The following is a 27,083-nucleotide window of genomic DNA, read 5'->3' on the forward strand; positions in this document are numbered from 1 at the left end:
AGGGGCGGGTGGGAGGCAGGCAAGCTGCAGCAGGAGGAGAGCCCTTCGGGGACGATGGCCGATTGCCAATGTTTATGACCCATTACGCATGCGCATACGTTCTAACACGTATGCGCAATGCTGCCGGCACTCAAAAACACGCTGGGCCTTAGCCCCGCCCCCCTGCCAGCTGTGTTGATCCAGCACGGCCCTAGCTCCACCCCCCACTGCTTCTGCTGCGTTACGCCAAGTGCCTGCAACGTTCCAGTAGCGGGGAGAATACCGAGGTAAGTTTTAGGCGCGGTTTTTCTTCTACAAAGTCGGTGCAGCTCCCTATATGTCATCGCACCAACATTCTTCTCAATCTTTCTTGCTGCAATGCTCCATCTCACCCTCAATAAGCTCCGCGCTGGAGTGGAGCTAATCTACAGAACAGACTGGAAACTGTTCAACCCCTGTCGCCTCGAATCTAGATCCAAGGTCATTGGGCCTTACACTAAACATCCGTAAGATAAAGTTTCTCTACCAACCTGCCCCCGCCACACAGTACTGACCCCTGATTATCAAGATCCATAACGAGGCCTTGGACAACGTGGAACATTTTCCAAACCTTGAGAGCCTACTGTCAACAAGGGCAGACATCGATGACGAAGTCCAACACCACCTTCAGTGTGCTAGTGCAGCCTTCAATCACCTGAGGAAAAGGGTGTAGACCAGGACCTCAAACCCAGCACCAAGCTCATGGTCTACAGAGCAGTAGTGATTCCCTCCAATGTGGTTCAGAGATATGGACTATATAGAGCTGGCACCTAAAACACTGGAGAAGTACCACCAACGCTGCCTCCGCAAGATCCTGTAAATCCATTGGCAGGATAGGCGCACCAATGTCAGTGTTCTCACTCAGGCCAATATCCCCAGTGTCGAAACATTGACCACACTCGATCAGCTCTGATGGATGAGCCACATCGTTCGCATGCCCGATACTAGACTCTCAAAACAAACGCTCTACTCAGAGCTTTGACATGGCCAGCGAGCCCAGGTGGGCAGAGGAAACGCTTTAAGGACACCCTCAAAGCTTCCTTGAAAAGGTGCAACATCCCCACCGACACCTGGGAATCCCTGGCCTAAGATCACTCAAAGTGGAGGAGAACCATCCGGGAAGACGCCGAACTCCTCGAGTCTCTTCGCCGGGAGCACGCAGAAGCCAAGCGCAAAGAGCGGAAGGAGCGTATGATAACCCAAGAACCCCACTCACCTGTCCCTCTAACCATTGTCTGCCCCACCTGTGACAGAGATTGTAGGTCCCGCATTGGACTCATCAGTCACCTGAGAACTCATTTTAGTGTGGATGCAAGTCATCCTTGACTCTGAGGGACTACCTGAGATATTATTACAGAAGTCAGTCACAACAGAGTCTTTACATTTTTAGTCTCCTTTGAATATTGAACATTGTGCACATAAGAATATAAGAAATAGGACTAGGAGTAGGCCACCTGGCCCCTCAAGCCTGCTCCGCCATTTAATAAGGTCATGGCTGATCTGATCATGGACTCAGCTTTACATCCCTGCCTGCTGGCCATAACCCTTTATTCCCTTATCATTCAAAAATCTGTCTATCTCCGTCTTAAATATATGCAATGACCCAGCCTCCACAGCTCTCTGGAGCAGAGCATTCCACAGATTTACAACCCTCTGAGAGAAAAAATTCCTCCTCATCTCAGTTTTAAATGGGCGGCCCCTTATTCTGAGACTATATCCCCTAGTTTTAGTTTCCCCTATGAGTGGAAAATCCTCTCTGCATCCACCTTGTCGAGCCCCCTCATTATCTTATATGTTTCGATAAGATCATCTCTCATTCTCCTGAACTCCAATGTGTATAGGCCCAATCTACTCAGCCTATCTTCAGAAGTCAACCCACTCATCTCCGCAATCAACCTAGTGAACCTTATCTGAACAGCCTCCAATGCAAGTATACCCTTCCCTAAATACGGAGACCGAAACTGTACACAGTACTCCATATGTGGCCTCACCAATACGCTATACAGTTGGAACAGGACTTCTCTGCTTTTATACTCTATCCCCCTTGCAATAAAGGCCAACATTCCATTTGCCTTCCTGATTACTTGCTGTACGTGCATACTAACTTTTTGTGTTTCATGCACAAGGACCCCCAGGCTCCTTTGTACTGCAGCACTTTGCAATTTTTCTCCATTTAAATTATAATTTGCTTTTCTATTATTTCTGCCAAAGTGGATAACCTCACACTTTCCCACATTATAATCCATTTGCCAAATTGTTGCCCACTCACTTAGCCTGTCTATATCCCTTTGCAGAATTTTTGTGTCCTCCTCACAATTTGCTTTCCCATCCATCTTTGTATCATCAGCAAACTTGGCTACAGTACACTCGGCCCCTTCATCCAAGTCATTAATATAGATTATAAATAGTAAAGCTAACGAGCATTTCACTTTTGTTGAATTATATTTATTCAATGTTAGTGGAGCATGATAGTGCCCCAAAACGATTGTAATATAACATTATATGATTTATGTACATATTGACTAGAAAAATATGAAAATAACTCAATAAGCTTTCTTAAAATTAAAAAACCTAAAATAGTCTTCGCCAATATCAGAACCACAATCACGTGTAATAAATTGACAGTTTTGATCAATATGAGGGCTCACAAATTTTCAGTCCTATTTGCGTGGTGTTCCAACCTTTGCATTGACCTTCTGTGGAAGAAGGTAACTGTTACTAATGATGTTACTAATGATGTGCAAACCCCATAGTTGAGGGATTCCCTCAACTAATTAAATACTCCACTGAACTAAAGCTGCCCTGTAACTACAAATGAATCCTTCGCGGACACAGGGACAAAAATTACAAGAGTTATATGGCAGAGTGACAGATGTTAACTATCAAAGTGCTATGTATACTTATGAGATTTTAAACAAGTTGTATATCAGGCACGTTATTTAATAATCACTTCAATTCACTGCAGTAACATTATTGAGTTGAAGACAGTAAAATGAAGCCCCCCAAAATTGAAAAGAACAAGTGATTAGTATAATAAACATTTTACTACAGAGGTAAATTCATATATTGCAGACATTGAGAATGTCATGTATTCAACCAGCATTGTAACCCATGTATAAACTGACCTAAGTTGTACACCGTGAGAACACTGACCACTACGTGGAAGACACTCCTAACCTGGACCTTCAGGTATAAAAGGGGAAGCTCCACCCACCTTCATCACTTGAGTGCTAAGGAATAAAGGACAGGTCACAGACTGACCTTCTCTCAAGCTTGGGCCTCGTGTGCATTTATACTGTGTAGTAAGGACGTATCAAAGAATATATTCAAGGCTGAGATAGATAGATTTTTGGAATCTAGGGGAATCAAAGAATATGAAAATCAGGTGAGAAAGTGGAGTTGAGGTCGATGATCAGCCATAATCTTATTAAATGGCGAAGCAGATTCGAGGGATCGTATGCCTACTCCTGCTCCTATTTCTTATGTTCTTATTAAATAATTGTGGTTTAGAGAGAGATGTTATGGAGTGATATCAAGAAGTCCCTAATTTTACATCCATCACTTCTAGTTTCAAAATTTCTACCAATGACTGCTCTCAGCAAGTGCAGTTTCAATATTACACTGAGTTCAGTACATCACTCACTGGGGGTCATTTTGATTTTCGATGATGGGTGATATCGAACTCACTGCGCATTATATAATGTGCCTGATTTGCTCTTCCATTAACTTCAATAGAAGGGAAAATCAGGTGGGTGTAAGCTGGGTGGCAATTGGATATCACCCATTTTAGACTATCATCCAAAGTTAAAATACCTCAATTCAACAGTACAACCTTTAACACTCCAAAAATAAACCTAGCGGTGCAATGTTGTTAAGTGTATTGCTGGGATTATTTATTTTTTGAGTGTTAAAGATTGTACTGTTAAATTGAGGTATTCAACAACAACTTGCATTTATATAGCACCTCTAACATAGTAAAACGTCCCAAGGCATTTTCACACCAGACTTCACTGTGGTGTGACTTCGGAGCTCTCTACTCATAAATTCTACTGCCCCATTTCAGGCATCACAAGGTTTGATGCTGGGTTAAAAATCCTTCTGTCCCTTAAGGGCTGTATTCATCATCATTCATGTGTTTTGACAACTAAGATAAGAAGAAAACAAAACAATAAAACTTGCCTTTATGTAGCATGCCCCATCATGTGCTCAGGATGGTCTCAAAACACTTTACAACCAATGAATTACCTTTGAAGAGTTGTCACATAGGCAAACTTGGCAGGCAACCACTCACAGCAAAAATTACTAGTTAATCTGTTGGTGTTGGTTGAAGGATGACTGTTGGTCAGAATACGGCAAATAGTGCCCTGGGATCTTATGTTCACCTGAACAGAGTCTCATCTTAATACCTGGTCTAAAAGGTAGCATCCCTACCTGGGCCTATGGTCTGCTCCCCAGTCCTCCTCGCCTGACTGATAGCCAAGTCTGCCAATCAGGCTGACTTCCCTGGGAAGGGATCCTAACAAACAAAAAATAAGCACACTGCGGATTTAAAACTCCACAGCATGTGGGGAAACCTGGACATCCGCCTACGCAACCCGCCGCTGTAAAGATCAGGGTCATTATGTCTGGTTTGGACCACTTATTGTGTAAACATGGTTTCAGACCAGGATCCAGAGCATACTTTTTAAAAGAAGTAAGAATGCAGAAGTGTAACCACACTGTCATTGTATAAAGGCAAGGTTTGTAATTATTTTTGGTGTGGGTACTTGGAGAATACAAGATGTAAACATTGCCAGCTCTGATAGTGCTGCTACACCATACATCAGATTATGATTTGAAATTTAAAGAGTTTTAATAAAAAACATTCACAGCAAATGACCTCAACAAACTCTTAGTAATAAGATTAATCTGCTGATCTTCATTTACCATGATCAGTCAGACAATGACTGAATGTCGAGCTGATTTCAGTCAACATTCAGCTGAACAGAAGCTGAACAGAGTTCACTCTGGGCCACGTTCTGCTCACTACACAATGCTCAGTTCATTCAGGGACAAAATATTTGTGTCCTGTCTGTGTACTGAGTGTCACAAAACACATTTCCTGGCACGGGACGACACCCAAAGAGCAAGGGAATGTTATAGCAGCCTCTAATGGTCAAAATATGAAAAACATTTCAAATTATCTATTGTTTACATTGATCCTGTCTTATATACAAAACTGTCCTGTCCTCAAAATGGAGGGCAAGGATAGGTGAAGGAAAGGGCTGCTTCATGCCTAACTGAAAAAAATTACAAACGGATCAAGGCTCACGGACCAGTCTTTTCAATAATCAACTCCAGTAGTCCTGGATGCTCATTAATTAACTCTTGATTTACCATTTTTGACGCAATTTGTAGACTATGCCTTCTGTGGGGCAGGTATCAAATCTTTGTTCATTCCCTTGTCCCTTTCCTGGTAACCCAAATCATGGTTCAAGAATCACTCTGTTCCGGAATCATGAATAAACCATCACTCTATGAAACATAGTGCCACACTACCCTACTGCCCTGCCAATGTTATCTACACTATCAGCACAAAGTAGCATAACTCAACCCTGCACCTTGGATGTTAAGGTATCTTCTTTTAAGATTTGTATTAAATGTTCCTGTGGACCCTGTGAATAATGAGCACAGGACAACAGATATTTTTTCAAGAACAGATTCCTTAGTTGGAGGGGAAGATTGTGGAATTTTACTGTATAAAAGCTGTCAGAAAGTCTGCCACAGTACAAAGGGATCAACGTCCAGGAAAAATGCTTGATTAAAATAAAGCAGGCATCATTTAACCCGCCTACCCTGAACTCTCCAAAATGGCTAGGCAAATAAGTCGGTTTGATTTGTAACAGTTTGAATCCAGGTATCAGCATTGCAAGAATTTGAACTCAAGAGCTACCAATAAATTTGAGCCTTTTTATTGGAAGAATTGACATAAAGGAATGAAATATTCAACATTCATTTATTTTTATGTTAAGGGAACAGAAGATATTAAAAAAAGATTTCAGGTTCTACTTGGATTACTCATGTAAAAAGTTACAATTTTTTAAAAAGCATTTAGCTGCTGGGGAAGCTTGGTGGTCATCACTGTCACTAAGAGTACAATAAGGCTAAGGTTCGGTCTACACCCATGGCCACTAACTGGTACTGGAGAAACAGAGCAGCAACCAGCAGCAGTGAGGATGACAAACGAGATTTTTCCCAATACAAAGCCAGTCTTGTACAGCTCTTGCCCAGTTCTCTGCAAGAAAAAATACTAAAGAGTTCTTGCCTTGTTCTTCTACTTGAAATACTGACTGAAATTTAAGGGTGCATGAAATCATAACAGACCCATAAGGACAGTGTTTCACCTGGAGCACGAAAAAAAATATGATGCTGTATCTATAATATTGCAAATTGTACATCCAAGTACACTTCCTGTCTGCACCACTTGACAACCTGTTGTCACGATTCTGTCAGTTTTCTGTCAACTTTTTCCATCACTAGGGAGGGCATAATTATAGCATGACAAGTTTATATAAGCAGTTTTCATTATTATTGTGGACATGAGAATTTATAATGGAAATATATAAAAATAAAGATAGAACACACGACATTGGCATGGGGTCTGATTATGTCTGCACATCATGGACCAGAAGGGATGAAATGGTCTTCTAGAGCGTGGGTAATGGCACAAATTCTTTCCTTAAAGAAGCAATGGTACATTAATTACAGACTCAAGGATGCTATTTTTGTTGTTGCTACACTGAAATTATTTTAAGCATGGGAAATACTTTGTTGTAAAATGGTGATCCAACCCAGTGGTTCTCAAACTTTTTGAGTTGAAAGACCCCTTTTCAAATCGATTAGTAACCACAGAACCCTGAAGGACCCCTTTTCAAATCGATTAGTAATCACGGATCCCCATCTAAATTAGAATACTATATAATACTCAGAATTTGAAAGTACTGCGTGTAAAGAGCGTAAAGGATGCGGAGCACTGTCTCTGGCGCTCCGCTTCCTGTGAGGGGCGCTCCCGGGGCGGTAGCGCGGCACTGAGTCCAGCGCTACACAGATGTTCCCAAGACAGAGTGCTGGGCTGCACGATGGCAGTCCGGTCCCCGCTAGGGCCAACCCAAGAGTCAGTCGACCAACAAAGATCGCGGCCCGGGACACTGCAGGCCTCCCCTTAAACTAATGCCCCGACAGCATGTGCGCCAGTTTCACGGCCCACGGACCCCTGGCGCACTCCCCCCCCAATAATGGAACCCCAGCCACCCTCCCCCAATAGTGGAACCCCTGACAGACACCTCCCCACCCATGCCCCCCAATAATGCAACCCCCAGCGCACCCCCCCCCTCAATAATAGAACCCCGGCACAACCCACCCCCCCAATAATGGAACCTCCAGAGCACACCACCCTTCCCCACTCTGATCCATCACAACCCAGCGGCCTGGCCTCAAACCAAATCAAATCAGCTAAAGGTTAAATGAGCCCGGGGACCAGCCACCGGCAAACCTCGGAAGAGGAGGCAGCCCAGCATGGTACGAGTAAACCGGGGGGAACCGGTTAAACCCCACTGCAACTAGGGGGGTGGCAATGGCTCAAGAACCCTGATTCTAGGAAGGGGAAGGGCAGGAGAAGAGCCGGCCCCCGGGTGAGGTCCGGCCCAGTGACCATTCAATGACCCCCGCCCTCTCCCCCACACAGTGGCGGCTTCTCTTCCACAGTCTCACTAACAATAAGGTGCACAGCATGGGACTTAGCTGCTCCCGGAGCTTGAGTAAAACCATGGCACGGGCCAGGGTGGTGGAGAGCTGATAGGCTGTAAACCTCCTGGAAAGTTTCTACAGACACCCACGGGTCCGCTGACTTCAGTTTGAGAAGCACTGATCTAACCCATTGGGTATACAAATGTGCTGTGCTACATGGGTTGGCCACAGTTCTCTCATGAGCTGAGTTCTTAATTTCAACTGGCCAAGAGCAAGGTAATGGGGTGTGGGGTGGGGGGGGGGGGGTGGGCGGGTGCACGGGGGTGGTGGACAAGGACGGGAGGGGTTTTGCTCCCAAAAAGTAAGGAAGTAAGGAATGAAAGTTAAACATTATGTTAATTTGCGGCACTCTCATCCGCCTCCTCAAGGCACATTCACGAGGAGCATTGGCAGATGCATCGGTGCGAGTTTGGGTGCCAGCTATCTTGGCCAATGAATACGGGATGACATTGAGGGGCCCGGTATAGAGGGAACAGAATCAGGAAATATAAGGAAAAGCGGAACAATGGTGTAGAATATGTCACTGATGGGCTTTAAGGATGCCACAAACAGTCAAATCAAAGATCAGTAATTTACAAAGTTATTCAAACCCCACAAGTGATATATGGTCCAGTAACATAACCCCCGAGTACTATTTTATAGGTATATAAAATGCAATTTCAGAGCTATTCCATTTGAGTCTTAACAGAGTTCACATCTTCCACCATTACCTATATTCAAATCACCTACAGCCGAGTTACAATGGAGTTGCTTAACAGAAAAAGATGATTTTATGTAAATATGCTGCTATATACATTGTAAACTGAAGAGAGAAAAATCTGAAAGGAAACATTGAGTCATTTCAAGCAGGCTGCAGCTTGTGCTATGTAAGTGGCCCGTTTCTCTTTCATCAAGCGTCATTCTCTACTGCTGTACCCGCTCCCCACCCCGCCAGTGGAGTCAATTAAACACACGTGTTTGCCCACATAAACAAATTACACCAAGTGTTTCTGTCTAAGGGAATAATAAATATACTACAGCAAGTACAAAGGTAGCCTCCAGCAAACATCAATGTCAATACTGAGTACTCCTTCACTTCCTGCGTTTATCTTGTGCAAGTGACAAGATCAGAAAATTATGGAGATGTTATCCTCGAAATGCAATCGCGCAAGTCTTTGGTCATGAAACGGGCGTGTCTTACGATTCATGCGCCTGTTTGCCTGGTCCCAACCAGCATGGAAATTGGCGCTGGGACCTCATTATCATAAAGCAGGTGTGCAGCCAGCACTACCTGCATTATTCTTTGGCTGCACATCTGGTTGGTGGGGGAATGGGGCAGAAATTGGGCTTCACCAATGCCATTTAAAGGCAGCCAACACCACTTGAAAAGGAAGGTGCGCTCTGGATGCAGACAAGAAGAAACACTTCTGAAGAAAGTAATGGCTGCAGGAACACCGACAGGACACCCAGATTTTGTGATGCCACCTTGGAGGCCCTGGTACAAACGGTGGACAGCAGAAATCCCTCCAGGCAGCACCTGCATCACCAATAAGAAGAGGTTGCAGAGCTAGTGAATGCCAGGAGTTTAGCACCCAGCACATGGCTGCAAAGCAGGAAAAAGTTTAATGACCTCACCAGAATTGTCAGGGTAACAATATACTCTCTGCTTAGACTCCCACTGCCTCCAGCTTCACTAATCACAGTATTCCCCTCTCCCACTTCACTGCACCTCCTTCTCCTCATATTCACATTCTACACTCACCATTATTGCTACCCTCACTTTCCGACACCTGACATGTGACACAGGACAGATGAGCTATTCAACTATAACTGACACATTCTCCAAATGCCTCACAAGAATGTCACTGGCAATCTCTTCTTTCATGCAGGGGAAGGTAGCCCACAATTTGAGACAAGAGGAGGTGGCTGAGCCTACCTGTACACCCTATCTGTGCCCTCTTGAGGAAAACATGCTGGCCATCATTGGAGGAGACTCATGCCCATGGCAACAGTGGCGGAGATGTTGCGCACACCTTATTCTCTTTTCCCTTCTTACTTCTATCTCACCCTACACACTTTGCATGATAAACTGTAGATGTGTTCACCAGCCACTTCTTTCTTGACTCTTCCTTCACATCAAAAGCTAACCCTGGTCTCTCTCTTTCACTTCAGCTGCTGGAAATATGGACACTTCTGTGTTCACATCAGGACGAGGAGGCCAGCCTTCCTGAAGATGCAGCATCACTCGATCTTACCCTAGCAAGCACCAGCTCAGAGACTGGCACCGCGCAAACTTTAGAGTGTAGGATGGAGGACGTGGCTTCACCAGCAAGAAGTTATCAGCTGTCAGAAATTAGTTTTGTAGGTTTAAAAAAAACTGTCCAAAAAACATCCAGAAGTTCACCAGCAGCCTCAAAAGACAAACCAGCAAATAATCTGTATCGAGTGGATGAGCTCTTTAAATAATGCTGCTGAAGGGTCGTTGCTGTTTGTTAGTGCCGCGAGTTGCTGGGCAAGTTTATCACAAAAGGAGACAGGATCTGGGGCAGCCCAATATTACAAAGGGGTCCAACAGCAAGCGTAGGACACTTAATTAAATATTTTAATCAACAATTGAAATACTTCTGGCATGCGCCCTGGATATCTATGGAGCAGCCCGTTCCATCGGACTTCTGGCACATAATGAGCAGCCCTCCATATGGATGTTTGCCACTCATTTTATGCCTGAAAATCAGGTACGACACCATTGGATTTCTAGGCCTTTAATTTGGGGAACTAGAACTGAATTTCTGGAGACTCCAGTAAAATGCTGCACGGTTAGCATTCAGAAAAACGTACAAATGGCCCGTGGAAATCTGCCATCATCCTGTACTGGGCACAGTGAAAGCACATTTAACTCATTAATTCTTCCATTAGAATTCATCTGCATAGTCACAAATGAAAAGTGTGGTGCTCCAACGTGCTCTTCTGTAAAGTTGTGTACAGATTTATACCTTGGTTTCCCTCACCCTGACTAAGTCTTCCGCTGAGACAGCGAGCTAGGCAGGGTCGGAGAAAGTCTGCCAGGATCCTGTAATTCCCATCTGTGCATTTAAGAGTGGCATTCTTAAATGCTTTGGCAGAGGTTAAAATCCTGTTCCATCAAATAGAAAATTACACTTGACACAAGTCAATATTGAGCCATTGCCAATGCGCACCTAGCCTACAGTTTCTGATGGAAAATAAGGCGTGTCGCAGGGGTGGATTATACACTTGCGAGCTCACTACTATTGTACTATTTGCACATTGAAAATTCAGAGAAAGGTCAGTCCTTTCATCATTTTAACAAGTTTCATATCACCCTGATTTTTTTATTTTATATATATTTTCCTTGTCTTTTTCCAACCTCTCCCTTCTTTGCAGAGAGCAGTGGCTTGTTCTAAGATACAGGTCCTGAGGTGCCTTCAGTGCTCTGATACTTCACACAAATTACCATTTTTCAGTGTATGTTTAAACAGTGATGGTAATTTTGACTTTGGGCGATATAGTATAAAATGTGCAATATCAGCTCGGCCACCTGTTAAAGATTAATTAACTCAGCACAAACCAGGATCAAATCTGGGACCTTCCTGATCTGTATTGGTCACTTCTACTTTGCACAATATATTTAACAAGTGAGCCATCAGGAAAGCAAGAAAGAAAGAAAGCAAGAAAGAACTTATATTTATATAAAGCCTTTCACGATCTCAGGCCATCTCAAAGCAATTTACAGCCAATTAAGTACTTGTGAAGTATAGGTAGCATAGCGGTGATGTCACTGCACTAGTAATCCAGAGGCGTGAATTCAATTCCCACTATGGTGCTTCGTGAATCTGAATTCAGTTAATTAAATAAATATGAAATAAAATGCTACCATCAGAAATGATGGCCATGAAGCTACCGGATTGTCGTAAAAGCCCAGCTGGTTCACTAGTGTCCTTTAGGGAAGGAAATCTAGCATCCTTACCCGGTCTGGACTATATGTAATTGCAGATCCACAGCAATGTGGTTGACTTTTAACAGCCCCCTGAAATGGCTGAGCAAGCCACGCAATTGTACCAAACCGCTATGAAAAATTTCAATAAAAATAAAACCAGATGGACCACTTGGCATCGACCTAGGCATTGGATTTGGACATGACAAAGGCAAACCTAGCCCAATCAACCCTGCAAAATCCTCCTGAGTAATATTGGTCAGGGTGAATTATAAGTTGTTACCAGCATCAGCAGACAGACGGAAATGAGGAGTTCCTAAGGCTGGAAAAAAGGGCATTTAAGCTATGAAGGAAAATGGCACAGAATTAACATGGATTTAATACTAAAAGACATGTCAGGAGTATAAATTTTTTTTTAAATTAAATACGGCAAGAAAAGTGAAGGATAATAATTTTGTTTTCAGTTATATTAAGAGAAAAGGAAAAACGAGGGATGGAATGGGGCCACTGAAGGTGGGATCAGGTGTGGATGACAACTGATGCTACACAGGCTATAAAAGTGCTATATATATATATTTTGCCTCAGTTTTTACCAAGGAAGAGACAGCTAACTTATTTGACCTGAAAAGGGAACTAGCAGATGTTTCAGAAGTGATTTGCGACACTATTCAGTTTACTCATCATTATCATAGGAAGTCCCTCGAAACGAGGATGACTTGCTTCCACGCCAAAAAGGGATGAGTTCACAGGTGTTTCAATGAAGGACCTAATATCCCAGGTCCTGAACTACATCTTGAAGGGTGAAAGATGCCTGTGCGTGGATTTTTTTAAGGTGTGTTGGCCATTGCACACCAGCCACCACACGGGCTTGACAGAGCTAGGTCTTGGTCCAGTGGCAAAGATTAACCAACACGACTGGAGACCAGCTCTGCTGCACAGATCTAGTGGGTGACGTCAAATCCAGTCGCCCTCTTGACAGCCATCACCCTCCTGCAGCAGCACACGTTGCTCCCTGCAGTGGCATGCCGCTGCACGTTGCTCCCTCTAATGGCCCTGGCCTGCTGATGGTCTTGCAGGTCGGGACCATGCCGATTTCCATATTCTACAGTTAAAGGAACTGTATGCAAGGGGAAAGGCGATGAAGAATAGCAGCCAGCAAAAGATGAACATGCCCATGATGATACCAAGGGTCTTCGCTGTCTTCTTTTCTCGGGAGAACTTGAGAAGACGCACAGACAGTGAAGTCAGATTACTACCAGTTTAGTCACTGTGCAAACTTGAGGTAAAAAAATCCCAGGGCCGAATAAGAAGCATCCAAGGATCCTTAAGGAACTAAGGGAGTAAACTGCAGGGACTCCGGCACAAATCTTCCAGAAATCACTGAATACTGGAGAGGTGCCTAGGCACTGGAGAAGGCAGATGTTATTCCTATTGTTAAAAAGTAGCAAAAGTGACCCAGGAAACTGTCACACACAGTGAGTTTGATGTTCATTGTGGACACCCTTCTCAAAGATATGGTCATGGAGCATCTAGTTCGAAATAAAATCATAAAAGATAGCCAATATGGGTTCATGAAGGGGCAGTCTTGCCAATCTAATTTGCTGTTTTTTTTGATGGTGTGACAAAGGAGCTTGATGGGGTAAGGCAATGGATGTGATGCACTTAGATTTCAGTAAAGCCTTTGATACAGTTCCTCTGCTGAAAAGATAGTCGACGTTATTTCAACAACAACTAATTTATATAGCGCCTTTAACATAGCAAAACGTTTTAAGGCACTTCACAGGTGTGTTGTAAGACAAAAAAAAAGTGACACCGAACCATTTAAGAAGAAATTACGGCAGATGACCCAAAGGTTGGCCAAAGAGGTAGGTTTTAAGGAGCTTCTTAAAGGAGGAAAGAGAGGTAGAGAGGCGAAAAGGTTAAGGGGGGGAGTTCCAGAGCTCAGGGCACGGCCACCAATGGTTGAGCAATTGTAATCAGAGATGCTCAAGAGAGCAAAATTTGAGGAGCGCAGACATCTCGGGGGTTGTGAGGCTGAAGGAGATTACAGAGATAGGGAGGGGCGAGGCCATGGAGGGATTTGTAAAGAAGGATGAGAATTTTGAAATCGAGGCGTTGCTTAATCGGGAGCAAATACAGGTCAGCGAGCACAGGGGTGATGGGTGAGCGGGACTTAGTACAAGCTAGGACATGGGTAGCCGAGTTTTGGATGACCAGGAGTTTCAGGAAAGGAGGTGGTGGATTGACACTGTGATTAAGAATGCTTATTTTTTGCGATAAACCGATTTTCAGTTGTTTTAATCAACTTCACCAAGTTACCACTTTTAAATATATGAAAGAAATATTTTTTTTGAATATTACATTGTAAAACACTACCTGATTGCACTGGTTCATAGCAGATTCTGTTATATGCAAATAAGTTTGAGCAGAAACGGGGGGGAAAATCACTTTTCAAAATGGGTGCAATTTTGGGCGCAATTTGAGCCGTTATTGGTAATTGTGCCCAAAGCAGAAACTCTACCACTCTCAATCTGTGAAATTACTTTTGTTTAAGAATAAAAACATTGTTCTATCTTACTTTCAACTACTGTAACTGGCTGTATCTTAGTAAGATCTTTAGGAAAATAAGAATGATCAACGTTCAGTAATTAAAAGATAAAAGTAACAATCAGGGATAACGTTACAACATCCAGAACCCTGAACTGTTCGGAGCACATCTGAGTGTTAGCGAAATGTTGTGATATGCTTGTCTCAATTCTAGGACAGTATGTTACGTGTAGAGAAAATATTTTGATACACTTAAATCTTTACACAATGTTTGAGAGTTGCTGAGGTAATAAAAGTTATAAAGCGCAAGTTCATCCAAGCCTTCAACACCACTGGTATTTGGGTGGGCTCAAACATTGTTCTCACTCCTGGAAGAGATACAAGAAAAAATTGCTGTTCAATAAGCGATCCTTCTCTCATTTCTAGTCTCCAGTCTCACTTTTTTTTAGTAATACAATTGTGAACTTTACCCTGTTGTTTCGCCTAAATTGCAAATTCCCCATCCTACACACTCTTCCTCCGACCTGAATTCTTACTGTATTGTATTCAGACCATCTCCTGCTGTAATTTATTCTCTCTCGGGATCGCAAAGCTGAGGAATTCCTTGGCCCAGAGTTTCCGCCGACTTCCTGCTGTTGCGCCGTTGTAACATTGCTGGAAGGTTGGAGGGGGGCTGGGGGTAGAAACCCCATTTACACATGTAAGCGGCGCTTCCAGTGTACTTCCAATGAAGGTACAGCAGCGGGATGGCAGAAAGTCAGAAAATTCAGGGCCATAATCTTCTTCCTACAGTCATCAGCTTTTTAAAACTCAAGCTTGGTCTCATCCTCATTTCAACCTTTATGGTGTCCATGGTGCTTCACCCAGATTAGTACTTAAGAATGGGGACCTGAACAGCATGAATGAGCAGATGGACAGAAATGCCTAGGACAGAACCTCCCACCTCTGCCTGAGTGCACCATAGTTTATCAGCTATTCTGTTAAGTATCTCACCACTAAGTACTATTTATTATAATGTTAAGAATTGGGTTTTAGGAGACTTTATATTACTACAAGTGATAACTCATTCATAGGAAGTCCCCCGAAGTGAGGATGACTTGCTTCCACGCCAAAAAGGGATGAGTTCACAGGTGTTTCAATGTTCCAGATCCTGAACTACATCCTGAAGGGTGGAAGATGTCTGTGTGTGGATTTCTTTTAAGGTGTGTTGGCCATTGCACACCAGCCACGACACGGGCTTGACAGAGCTAGGTCTTGGTCCAGTGGCAAAGATTAACCAAGACGACTGGAGACCAGCTCTGCTGCACGGACCTAGTACGCACACATATCGCAGTGTGGGCTGGCCCGTGCTGCCCTTGGGCCCTCGCCTCCTCTGAGCCCTAAACTCACATCTCTCCTGGGCCCCAGTCACTTCCATCTACAAACTTTTGCCGCTCCTTCGCCCCTCCTGCTATGCCTGCCCGCGTTCCAATCAGCAACCTGACTTCGCAGCTGTCACCCTCCTGCAGCAGCACACGCTGTTCCCTGAAGTGGTAAGCCTCCACACGCTGCTCCCTCTGATGGCCATGGCCTGCTGATGGTCTCGCAGGCCGAGACCGTGCCGACTTCCGGGCCGGGCCATCACACGTTGCTCGCTCCAATGGCCCCGAGCTGCTGATGGTCTTGCAGGCCGGGACCGTGCCGATTTCCGGGCCGGGCTGTCACACGTTGCTCGCTCCAATGGCTCCGGCCTGCTGACAAGCGATAAAATGTTGGTTTGTAAGCAGTTCCTGAATTCCGCCATGCCATTGGGACAATGCGATGAATGGAAGTTGTTCATTTCCTCACAGCGAGCAAGGGAATGTTGGAGGGGAACCAGTTATGGTTGGCTTTTGAAGAGGCAAAAAGAGCAGGTATGCTATGGGAAATAAACAGGAGATTTTGTTTGATAGCTGGAAACTAAACTGTTGAAATGTTTTTCTTCTGAACCTTTTTTTTCCTCTCAGCACTAACAATGCGGTACACAGTAGATCATAATTTAACTATCTGTGTTAAGAGATGCTGTGTTATGTTTTGGGAGTTTTCAGGCACTCCCAGTGCTCTGCGTACAAGTGCTGGTTATCCAGGGAAGTCTGTAAGGCAGCAGGTTTCTATATATTTAAAGGAACTTAATGCTTCAATGGCAATGACAATCAATGCCCAATGTCATTCTGCTATCTAGAGCATCATTGCATGTTTGTGTTGACAACCCTGGTAAAATGGTGAATAAATCAAGAAACAGTATGAACTCACAGAAATTAGAGTCCAGCTGCCTTTTTCCAAGGGGCTTTTGTATTACTGTACCTTGCATTTCATCATATCTCTGACTCTCTCCTGCATCGACTGTCCAGCTTTAGGCCTCACCAATATGTAGATGGCTTTCACCTCAGGGCAGGACCGCAGCAGCTTCTCCACAAGCACTTTGCCCATGAAGCCAGTGGCTCCTGTGATGAGCACATTTTTTCCTGCATAGTATGCAGCGATTGATGACATCTTGGTCGACCTTTTTTCCCCCTCTCGCAGTATTCCTTGATTGAAAAGATATGAACAATATGAGTACTATTTAACATGTATATTATTTGTACATCTTTAGTCCTGTTTTTTCCTGCGGGGGGGTGGTTTATAAGCACTTGCCATGTAATCATATTTCTCTTCCAATCAAATAATAGCTTAGCTCCTTTCTCTTATGTCATTTTGGCACCTGTCTGAAAGATTAACCAATGGTTCATAGGCAGCACAGCAGGAGCTTAACTGCCCAGGAGTGGCCTGGTTTGTTGAGAAAGGTTAGTGCAGGAGCCTAGATGTAGACATTTGATGTAGAACTCGATTCTGACGTGATACACTGGCTGGGAATGATGGGCTGTAGGTGGTACATTTCATTTATTCTCCAAAACAGAAATTCATGATGTCAAGTTCTGCACAAAATTCCTGCTTCTCCATTGCCTTCAACCAACAGCTTAAAAACAGACAAAGAGGCGACTAAAAGTTTACCAATAAGTGTATCAGGATCAAGCTTTATAACATTTATGAACTTATTGAACAGTTCAGTAGGATATACATTTATGAATAAAAAGAATTCATCTATACTCAAGGTAACCTAAAGGGCAAGAAAACAGTTGGTCTGCAGTAGTAGTGTAAGATATCACACTGTGCTATATTCAGTGCCATTCAAACTTTCTAATGAAAATGTTTCTTCCACAATAATGAATCCTGTAGTTATTATTCAGTTGGAAACCATCTATGACACTTTGTCCACCCTTCATTCAGCATCACCTTTATTCTCAGTTTTGCAGGTACATTGTAATTATTTTGATTTTTAATCTACACTTTGACATTTTCAAGTCCTTCCCCAAAGCCTGCAAGCTCATAGAACCCTCCAATTGCTCATCAGTAGCTGTTAGTGAAGCTGCCACTGCAGACAAATAGTGGCAAGGCAACCAATCTGTGCTAGGAAGTACTACCCAGCAATTCAAACCGTGTTTAAAAGAAATAGGGAGGGGGGGGGGGGGGCAGGGGGTCGGCAGGAAGGATCTCAATTTTCCCACACCAACAATGGACCAAGAACTGGAGTGATTCTAGGGCCAGATGAAGAGAGTATTTTATTTTGTACAATCTGCAGTTAACAGTATTCTGCTCCAACTCACCTGGTATATTACGAGTTTCATTTAAACAATGACTGTTGTATCTTTTGTGAATGGAGGAAGTTTCTCGATCACTGCTGTCAGGCACTTATTGAACATTCAATCTTTTATACTTTCAGTCTTTCATTAACATTGGATATTTTTGTAGGATTACAAAATCATTTGCTGGATTGGGAGATTTACTTTTTCAAAATAGTGAACAATGCAGTAACAGTGATTTAGGCACTTACAGCATTCTTGAAATGGTTCCTGGTAAATGTGAATGAAGAAAGTGTAACACTGTCTTTAGGGAGAATCGTGGCTTTATCAGCTGCTATTTGTTGAATCGGGCATCCAACACTGGAAGGACACCAAGATTATGCCGTTAACATTTTAATGATGGTGTATTATTTGTAAAATATTTTGTAAATTAAACAGCTGATCACCTTTTATTAATTAGTTTAACCTCGTCAGCAGTAATGCCAAGGTTTGAATAATTTGCACTCCAAGTGGCACTTGCTGCAATATCTGTTCACACTCTGATCTTTGCGCTGTTTCCACAACCATGAACAAAATATAAGCAATTCCGTGAGAATTTTAGTAGTTAACTAAAAAAGAAATTAATAGCAAAAGCAACATCCCTGGAGAACTCAACAGGAACCACCGATTAACAATGTTCCAAGAAACACTAGGCAACCAGAAACAACAGTGAAGCAGTTAAATGGCCATCTTCAGAATCTGATCATGTTTTGGCACATACGGTAGCAGATTAATTCCCACCCCTGGAGCTCTGAAGTCTTGTGTTTAAAAGCTCAAGTATACAATATGAAAGCGAATAACAGTGAGCCTGCACAAAATAAGCTTTGCTGAAGATCAGTCCAGCAAGGACAGCCCATGCAACATTTATAGAACCCAGCAGGCTGATATTTGGAGGCAGATGTCTGTCCTGAATTACAACACCGCTTGATTACAATAATTCATGGCAGGTTTACATTTTAGGCTGGCATGTTTGGCATTACTGAGTAGTCCCCAAACACGCCAGTGAGTGCATGCAAATGCGGTGGCTATGGAAACCGCATGATTTGTTCCGAGCAGTAAGTAAAGTCATGCTGCTTATTCCCACAACTAAGGCAGTTCAACCCTCTGAGCAAAGATGATGGGATGAAATAATCACAGGAATTCAAAATGTAAAACAGTCAGCTATCCTCTACTTGAGTAATATAATTTTCACAAAATCATTACTATTTTTTGTGTGGCATAGAAGGTTACTTTAGTGTTACACATCTTGACGTTCCACTAATGGCGTTTAACTATGTTGCAAATAATATTACTTTGTAATTCATTTTCAAAATAATGATGGTCCATACCGATGCACTTTTCAGCCGGGGCTGCTGGATGGCAACCGTGACTGCTGGACTTGTAAAAAATAAATATAAATACACAAATAGCATCTTTATTTACAATCAGCCACTGATTTCCGATTGTTTATCCTTCTACTGAATGCCATTTTTTTTGCCAACACCTTTAGTTTTTTTTCATTCATGCTTTTCTGTGTGATAAAACTGTACCTTGTGGTCTCATTAACAAAAGGTTCAGCCAACACATCTGAATGAATCTGCAGACGGTCAACAGCATTTTTAAAATGCAGTAATATGTTTTGCAGTATGCTTGGGTTGACAAGGTGTATGGAATTTTCAGAAGTTATAAAACTGGATAACATACAAAACTCCTCAAACTTCAGCTGTCTTTCTGTTTACAGTATTTTACTAACACCAGTGACTGGGCTCGAACGCCGCCTCTCGGCTGTTAAATGATGCGCATTCCTGGGCCATGACCTCTCTGATGTTATATATGCTGTGCGGCTCCTGGGCCACAGCCTCGCCGCTGTTAAACACTGTGCCGCCCCTCGCCATTCGAGCCCAGCGAGTGGCGGCGCAGTGTTTAACAGCGGCGAGGCTGTGGCCCAGGAGCCACATGGCATAGATAACATCAGAGAGGTCATGGCCCAGGAGCGGTGCATCATTTAATAGCGGAGGGGTCAGGGACCAGGAGCGGTGCAGCATTTAACAGCAGTGGGGTCTGGGTTCAGGGGAGGCGCAACAGAGCTTGGTCTCCAGTCGTCTTGGTCATCCTCGCCACTGGACCAAGACCTAGCTCTGTCAAGCCCTGTGGTGGCTGATGTGCAATGATCACCACACATTTAAAAAATCCACACACAGACATCTTCCACCCTTTAAGATTTAACTCATTGTAACACCTGTGAGCCCATCTTTTTTTTGGTGTGAAGAGCATCATCCTCATTACGAGGGACTGCCTAGTAATAGTAACACCAGTGATAACAAATTCTGTGATTCTAAATAACTTAGATGTTGTTCTTACTTTCTCACACCCTGAGATTCTTAGTCTGCAGCATAGTATGCATGTTCCAGCAACTACATGATATCTCCAGACACTGACCACCCTGCACTGAACCTAATTATTCAGAGGGATGCTTTCCAGCCAAGGTATACATTTTAATTAAAACTCTTTACTGAAAACAAAATGAAAGTATAATTTCATAATCATTGTGTAATCTGCATAAGATATTCCAGATAAATCGTTGAACTAAATAGTAAATCAAATAAGTGAAATCCAAGTTTTTTTTTTACATAGAATGTACAACACAGAAACAAGCCATTCGGCCCAAGTGGTCCATGCCAGCGTTTATGCTCCACACGAGCCTCCTCCCACCCTTTTTCATCTCACCTGATTGCATAACCTTCTATTCCTTTCTCCCTCATGTATTTATCTAGTGTTCCCTTAAATGCATTCTTCTGCCCAAGTTGGACAATTTTCACTTGTGTGAAATTTTGCGCAGACAATTCATATATGCTTAATTTGTGGCAACTGGGCAGGATAAACCGTTGTTACTGATATAACACTTGTGGTGAAATGGCAGCAAAAAATGTTATTGTACTTCCATGGTGTTACATTTTAAGGACAAATATGCAGTATTTTTAATTAGAAAATATACTCTTAGCATTATGAATCAAATATGTCATGTCTGATCATAAGTTCATAGTGAATTGGCAGCCACCATCACATATTGAGATAGTTATAATTTGTCACAGCTGCCAATCTATATTAAAATTGTGTATTGTGCACACATCCTGTAACTTCCTGGAAAAGATTTTCCATCATACTCTTTTGACTTTCCATGAACAAGGTCTACTAGTATAAGGATTGAGTAATAAAAAATAAAAAGAGCAGTCAAGTCATATTGGTTTCCCTTAACTTGCCGCCATTAATTTATAGGCACCTGCCAATCTGCAAACTTCGCACATCACCAGCAATTAACCTTTAACCGACCTCAGAACTTGCTTACTTATAACATTTATACTTTTTAGCATTAAAGGAACAGGGCAAGTTACATAAAGAACATAAGAATTAGGAGCAGGAGTAGGCCATACGTCCATTCAAGCCTGTTCCGCCATTCCATAGGATCATAGCTGATCTTCAACCTCACTTTCCCACCCGATTCCCCTAAAGCTGCACTTTAGCAACAGAAGTTAGAGCAACACATCCTCAAGGATAGTCACCCCCCCAGTATATCATCTGACTTAATTGTGAGTAATGCCATGGCTTTTATATTAGATCACATGACTCTGAGGGAGCTCCCAACCCCCCTCTCAATCACACCACCATAAGCACTACTTTCCAAAACAAATCTATCTTTCATATCTTTTTCAGGGATAAGCTACTCCAACATATTACTGCAAAGAACAAGAACCTACTGCAGGATAATAATGCACAATTACACATGCTGCCTGAAAATGTTCATGTTTATTTACTACATAAAGTTATGTTAGACTACTTCTACTTCTTACCACCATACCTACCCCTGTACCCCTGGTGCCCACCTTCTTACTAATGCATGCTCCTAACCTCTTACTTCAACGCGGTGCCCACAAGAATGCTGGAAGGAAGTTCAGCAGTGTCATTATCCTGAGAGACAATGACATCTGTGATCACTCCTCAGGCCCATTGGTACTGGGCACGGGCACATTTGGGCTAACTGTGATCGCAGTCTCACCTGTGATTCAGAAGATTGTGGGTTCAAACCTTACTTCTGAACATGAGCATATAATCTTAGCTGACACTTCACTGTGGTACAGAGGGAGTGCGGCACTGTTGAGGTGCCACCTTTCGGATGAAAGCTTAAACCAAAGTGCAGCCTGGGATTTTGGGTGTCCACTCTGCTGGTGCTGTTGATGGAGCCATAGCCCCAGGCCAAATACAAAGGAAGGATTTCACAATCCATACAGTACTTGAAAAATGTAATAGGGAAGTGGACGGGGTAGGTTGATGTAACCACTGAGGAAGATGGCAGGAATGAACAATGCTAGGATCCAGTTAAACTTTGCAATTTTGATCCATTTGAAATCATTTTTTTGCTCCTTTTTTGGTTCAACGCCCCCTCCTTCTCCCAGTATCATTTCCGAAAGAGCAGGCGGGTGCTTTCCAGATTTTACAATTTTCATTTAATTGACCCACCGGCTAATTTTCTTTCCCTTCACTCAGTGTCTCACCCCACAATGGAAGACCTCACCGCATGAAAAATTGCAGCAATGGATTGGTGAAGCTCCAGTACACCAAACCTGCACCTTCTCTAAAGTTTCCAGTTTTAGAAGCATACAACAAAATGCAACACAAATAGCAACCCCAGTTGTTTCCATATCATGTTTGTTAAGCAAGTATATATACTGTAAATGGATTTCCACGTTGATAATATCTGCCAGATATACCACACTAAAACCCAGTTAAAGTTCAGCTGTCACACCTTAATCTTAGAAAATTATTTATCATGAAATGTTTTTGATCAGACTTTCGTGTCACTACGTTATTACTCTGTCTCTGAATAAAACATCAGCTGTCAAGGTTTTTTTGTTTTTATTGAGAGACTAAGGGAGGGCCAAATCCCACAGTACTTGAGGGTTGAAAAGAGTAAAACTGATGTTTGGGTAAATCAAGAAGTGGTAATTCAGGGAGCTAAACTTTGGTTTTAAAAGCCTGAACTTTTTAAAGTGGTTTGAGACCCTGGGAAACAATGTGTTAGAGTAGTAGTAGTGCACTGTGTGGTTAGGCTTGATTTCAACACAATGAGCATGTAAGGAGAAGGAAGAGAATGTAAGAAGGCATGTTTGCTGCTTAAGAGGAACAAGTGAAAAAGATTTAGAGAGCCACTGCCATAAAAATAGTATTAATAAAAAAGAGAAGCAAAACTAGTTGGGATGGAGTGAAAAAGGTTCCAAGTTAGAGGCAAGAGGGATCAACCGTCAGCTTTCTCTTGTATTCTCTCCAGGAGTTAGAAGAGTGGCTCGCGTGGAGCATAAGTTCTGACATGGACTGGTTGGGCTGAATGGCCTGTTGCTGTGCTGTATATTCTGTGTAATTTTATGTAAGAGCCTTCCCAGATATAGCAGTAATATTCATGTCTTGGACAGATTTGGGTTTTACCGAAAGTCAAGAGCTGGTAAGGGAAAAGGTGTTTGGCATCGGATAGACAACTAATCTTCTTTAAGGCAGCTTTAATAATTGTAGAGATATGTGCGTTAAGGGCATGTGGCCTGAAAGAAAGAGATGAATGTAGATGAAACCATTAGCACAAGGCTTAGATAGGATTGGAAGATGAGTGGAGGAAATCTTTAATATGAAGAATGAACAGGGAGGTTGGCAGGGTGAAGTGTGAGAGAAAGAGAGAGAGAAAGAGAAGAGCAAAATCTGAGCAATTTGAGAGGAAACTTGATGGCCATAACTAGTTTAGAGTTACATGATGCCAGATGCTGTTAAAGGCTTTGGAAATGTCTGCAGTCTTCATTTACTGACAATTAATTGGCCTCATCAGCATGTGATGTCCTGATAATATTTTAACAATTTTTGAACAGATGTGTCCTTGTTGGCGGTCTCACTGATGAGACTAAAGAGTAGCTGATGTGGGATTCTAGCTGTTTGTATATTGGTATCATTGGGCTGTATGCACTGTTGATTCCTGAAGTGTAGGTCTGTAATTCTGCTTGTAATAACAATGGAGTCACTTTTGTTTACTTCAAATGGGAAATACAAGGTCAATTGGGCACCATATACTACAAGACAAAATCAGCTAAAAGAAACAGAGGATCACACAACAGTGAACTAAGCCCTCCCAAGATGTGCACCCAAGTAAATCCCCACCAAGCGGAAAGCTTTTTAAATTATTTTATTTTTGAAGAAACACTATCCCCTCACTTTATTCCATATGTATCATAGTGAAGTGGTGTTGAAGGGCAGCTTGCTCCAAGTCTTTTACCAATGCTGCGTTTAAGCTGGTCAGTAGGAAATTGGCAATGCCGCCTTCTTCTGATGTTGCTCTTCCAATGAGATGACTTCTGATCTCCCTTCAGTGTCTCTTGACAGCAACATGTGACAAATCAGGAATCACTGATGAAAGAGAAATCAACTCTACATCTGCCACCCCCACCCCCCATGCTGCTGTTCTCCCAATGACTCAGTGCCCCATTGTTCACTCTGAGCAGAACTACATTTTTTACAATTTCCGGCTGGGGAGAAAGGAGGAAATGAGATCGACAAGCTTCAAAAAAATAACAATTTTGGTCAATACACTGGTAAAAACAAACAGTGGGATTGTATAGGGTGGGGAAGAGGAACTTAAAAAGACATGTCTCCTTCTTTCAGCCACCATTTCAGACTAGGAAATAGGTGATGACTGTAGAATGAGATCCACAGGTAGTTACAGTCAATTAAAGTTTCATTGGCTACAGTAAAGTTAATTTGACAAATCTAGGACTATGTTACAAGTTCGGGTCTGCCATAGATACCTTGTTGGGGTTCGCTGGCATCAGTCACTCCCGTAAATGGATCCATATTCCTGATGCGCTAGATTTGTCTCACTGCCCAATATCTAATACCCACGGGCCGTAGTAATATATTCCCCTTGACATACGGGCTGGATATTGTATCTTTCACATGTGCCTCTTCAATCTTTCAGTGGTGGCCTGTTTAAACCTCAGTGAAAGGAGGCCAGATTGAAACATTAAGCTGCTTTATTTGTCAAATAGCAAGTGAACACATAGAGCAACTGTTATGATCAGACTCAATTCATTCAATCAGTACAATTTACCTTTGTGTAATTATAAAAAAAATGAATATGTGACACATCACCACATCAGTGGGTTGTCTTATTTGACTTAAATTTAGTAACTTCCAATGACCCTACTGTACCTGAAGGTGATACCAGGAATGAAAGGTTTTTGTTATGAAATGAGTTCTAGAAACTGGGTTCTTTTTATCTGATAGAAGTGTTCAAGGTTAAAAAGAGTTTTAATAAGGTAAAAAAGAAATTAAAATATTTTCCCTCGTCATTAAGTCAATAATTAGATGGCATAAATTTAAACTAATTATCAAAAAGAACAAAGGGAGAGAATTGTTTTTATGCAAAAAGCTGTTATGATATGGAATGCCCTATGAAACACAATGGCAGAAGCAGAATCCATAATAGCTTTTAACAGGAAAGTGGATAAATAATTGAAAAATAATTTAAAGGGATATGAGAAAAGAGCAGGGCACAGGCATAATGGGCCAAATGACCTTCTTCCATGCTGTGAAAGTCTATGAAATTATTAACTACAAAAACCTCACGCATCTGTGTATATAACTGAAAATGTTGAGATTGTCAGCAATATTACCTTGGCTCAGTGATAGTGCTCTTGCTTTTGAGTCAAAATGTTTTAGGTTCTATGCTCCGTTCCAGAGACTTTAGCACTTAGGCTGACACTTCAGTACTGAAGGATTGCACCACTGGAAGTGCAAAAATTTTGATTTTGACAGATTCATCTAAAACCTTATCTCCATTTTTAAGGCCCAATCCATTCATGAATAAAACAATTTATAAATCATTGAACATAAGACTGAATGGAATATGGCCCTTTTAATCTTTGTTTCTGTTTTGAAAAAGCTAATTACTTGCACTTTCCATTACCAGAGCTTAATGCACTGAGGGAGCAGCATGTGGCGGCCCGGTCCGGAAATCGGCACGGTCCCGGCCTGCAAGACTATCAGCAGGCCAGGGCCATCAGAGGGAGCAGCGTGCAGCGGCATACCACTGCAGGAGGGCAACGGCTGCGAAGTCAGGTCGCTGATTGAAGTGCGGGCAGGCACAGCAGGAGGGGCGAAGGAGCGGCAAGAGTTTCTAGAAGGAAGTGACCGTGGCCCAGGAGAGGCGCGAGTCTGGCGCCCGGAAGAGGTGAGAGCCCAGGGGCAGCACAGGCCAGCCCACACTACGATATGTGTGCGCGCTCGGTCTGTGCAGCAGAGCTGGTGTCCAGTTGACTTGGTTAATCCTTGCCACTGGACCAAGACCTAACTCTGTCAAGCCCGTGTGGTGGCTGGTGTGCAACGGCCACCCCACATTAAAAAAATCCAAGCACAGGCATCTTCTACCCTCCAAAATGTAGTTCGGGATCTGGAATATTAGGTCCTTCATTGTAATACCTGAGAACTCATCCCTTTTTGGCGTGGAAGCAAGTCATCCTCGCTTCGAGGGACTGCCTATGATGATATTGCAAGGTGTGTCTTAGGCCAATAGACACAGAAATGGAGCCACCTAAAAGGCAAAACAATTGTGGAATGAACATATCCATAAAAGAAAAAATGGTATATGTAAGTACATTCTGACAAAATAGTGAAGACAAACGCAATTTTTCGCAAGTAATATTTTTCTAGCTACTATAAATTTAAGTGCACCATATGCTTACTGATTAACTGGGAGAAAAGGTTGTAAAATCTCTTATCTGTGCTCAGTAAGCTGGGCTCTTCCGATATAATGCAACATAACAAGTATCACATATTCATCTTGGGAACCTTTTAACATTAGCAACACAGTCACAGCTCACCCTGATAGAACTCAACAATTACTCATCGTCTGTTAATCTAATAGCTCAGCAGCTGCTGGCATTAAAGAGTTCAGAATGGAAATTGTCAAAATTGTCCAAGTTGTCGTTCATCAAAATCCAGAGCATTTTACACTTCTGATAACAACACTCTACAACATTTGCATTAGTAACATTCAGAGTGTTATCAGTGCACTGGCATTGTACTGGGGTATTGTTTTTACTCAGAATATTTGGAAA

At 42.6% G+C, this 27,083-nt stretch overlaps 1 protein-coding gene across 6 annotated transcripts in view; it reads right to left on the reverse strand.

The window, feature by feature from the left end:
- LOC139281467 (fatty acyl-CoA reductase 1) overlaps positions 1-27,083 on the reverse strand; it is a 271,288-nt gene that overhangs the window by 168,433 nt on the left and 75,772 nt on the right. For 4 of the 6 annotated variants that reach the window (XM_070901634.1, XM_070901636.1, XM_070901637.1 and 1 more), the window contains one exon: positions 16,604-16,827. The exons of the other annotated variants lie outside the window; for them this stretch is intronic. In XM_070901634.1, the coding sequence (XP_070757735.1) occupies positions 16,604-16,792 (189 nt within the window). In that variant the 5' untranslated portion in view covers positions 16,793-16,827. The remainder of the gene's footprint in view (positions 1-16,603; positions 16,828-27,083) is intronic. 6 annotated transcript variants of the gene reach the window in all.

This window comes from Pristiophorus japonicus, chromosome 15 (genome assembly GCF_044704955.1).
Source record: "Pristiophorus japonicus isolate sPriJap1 chromosome 15, sPriJap1.hap1, whole genome shotgun sequence".
Taxonomy (NCBI): Eukaryota; Metazoa; Chordata; class Chondrichthyes; family Pristiophoridae; genus Pristiophorus; species Pristiophorus japonicus.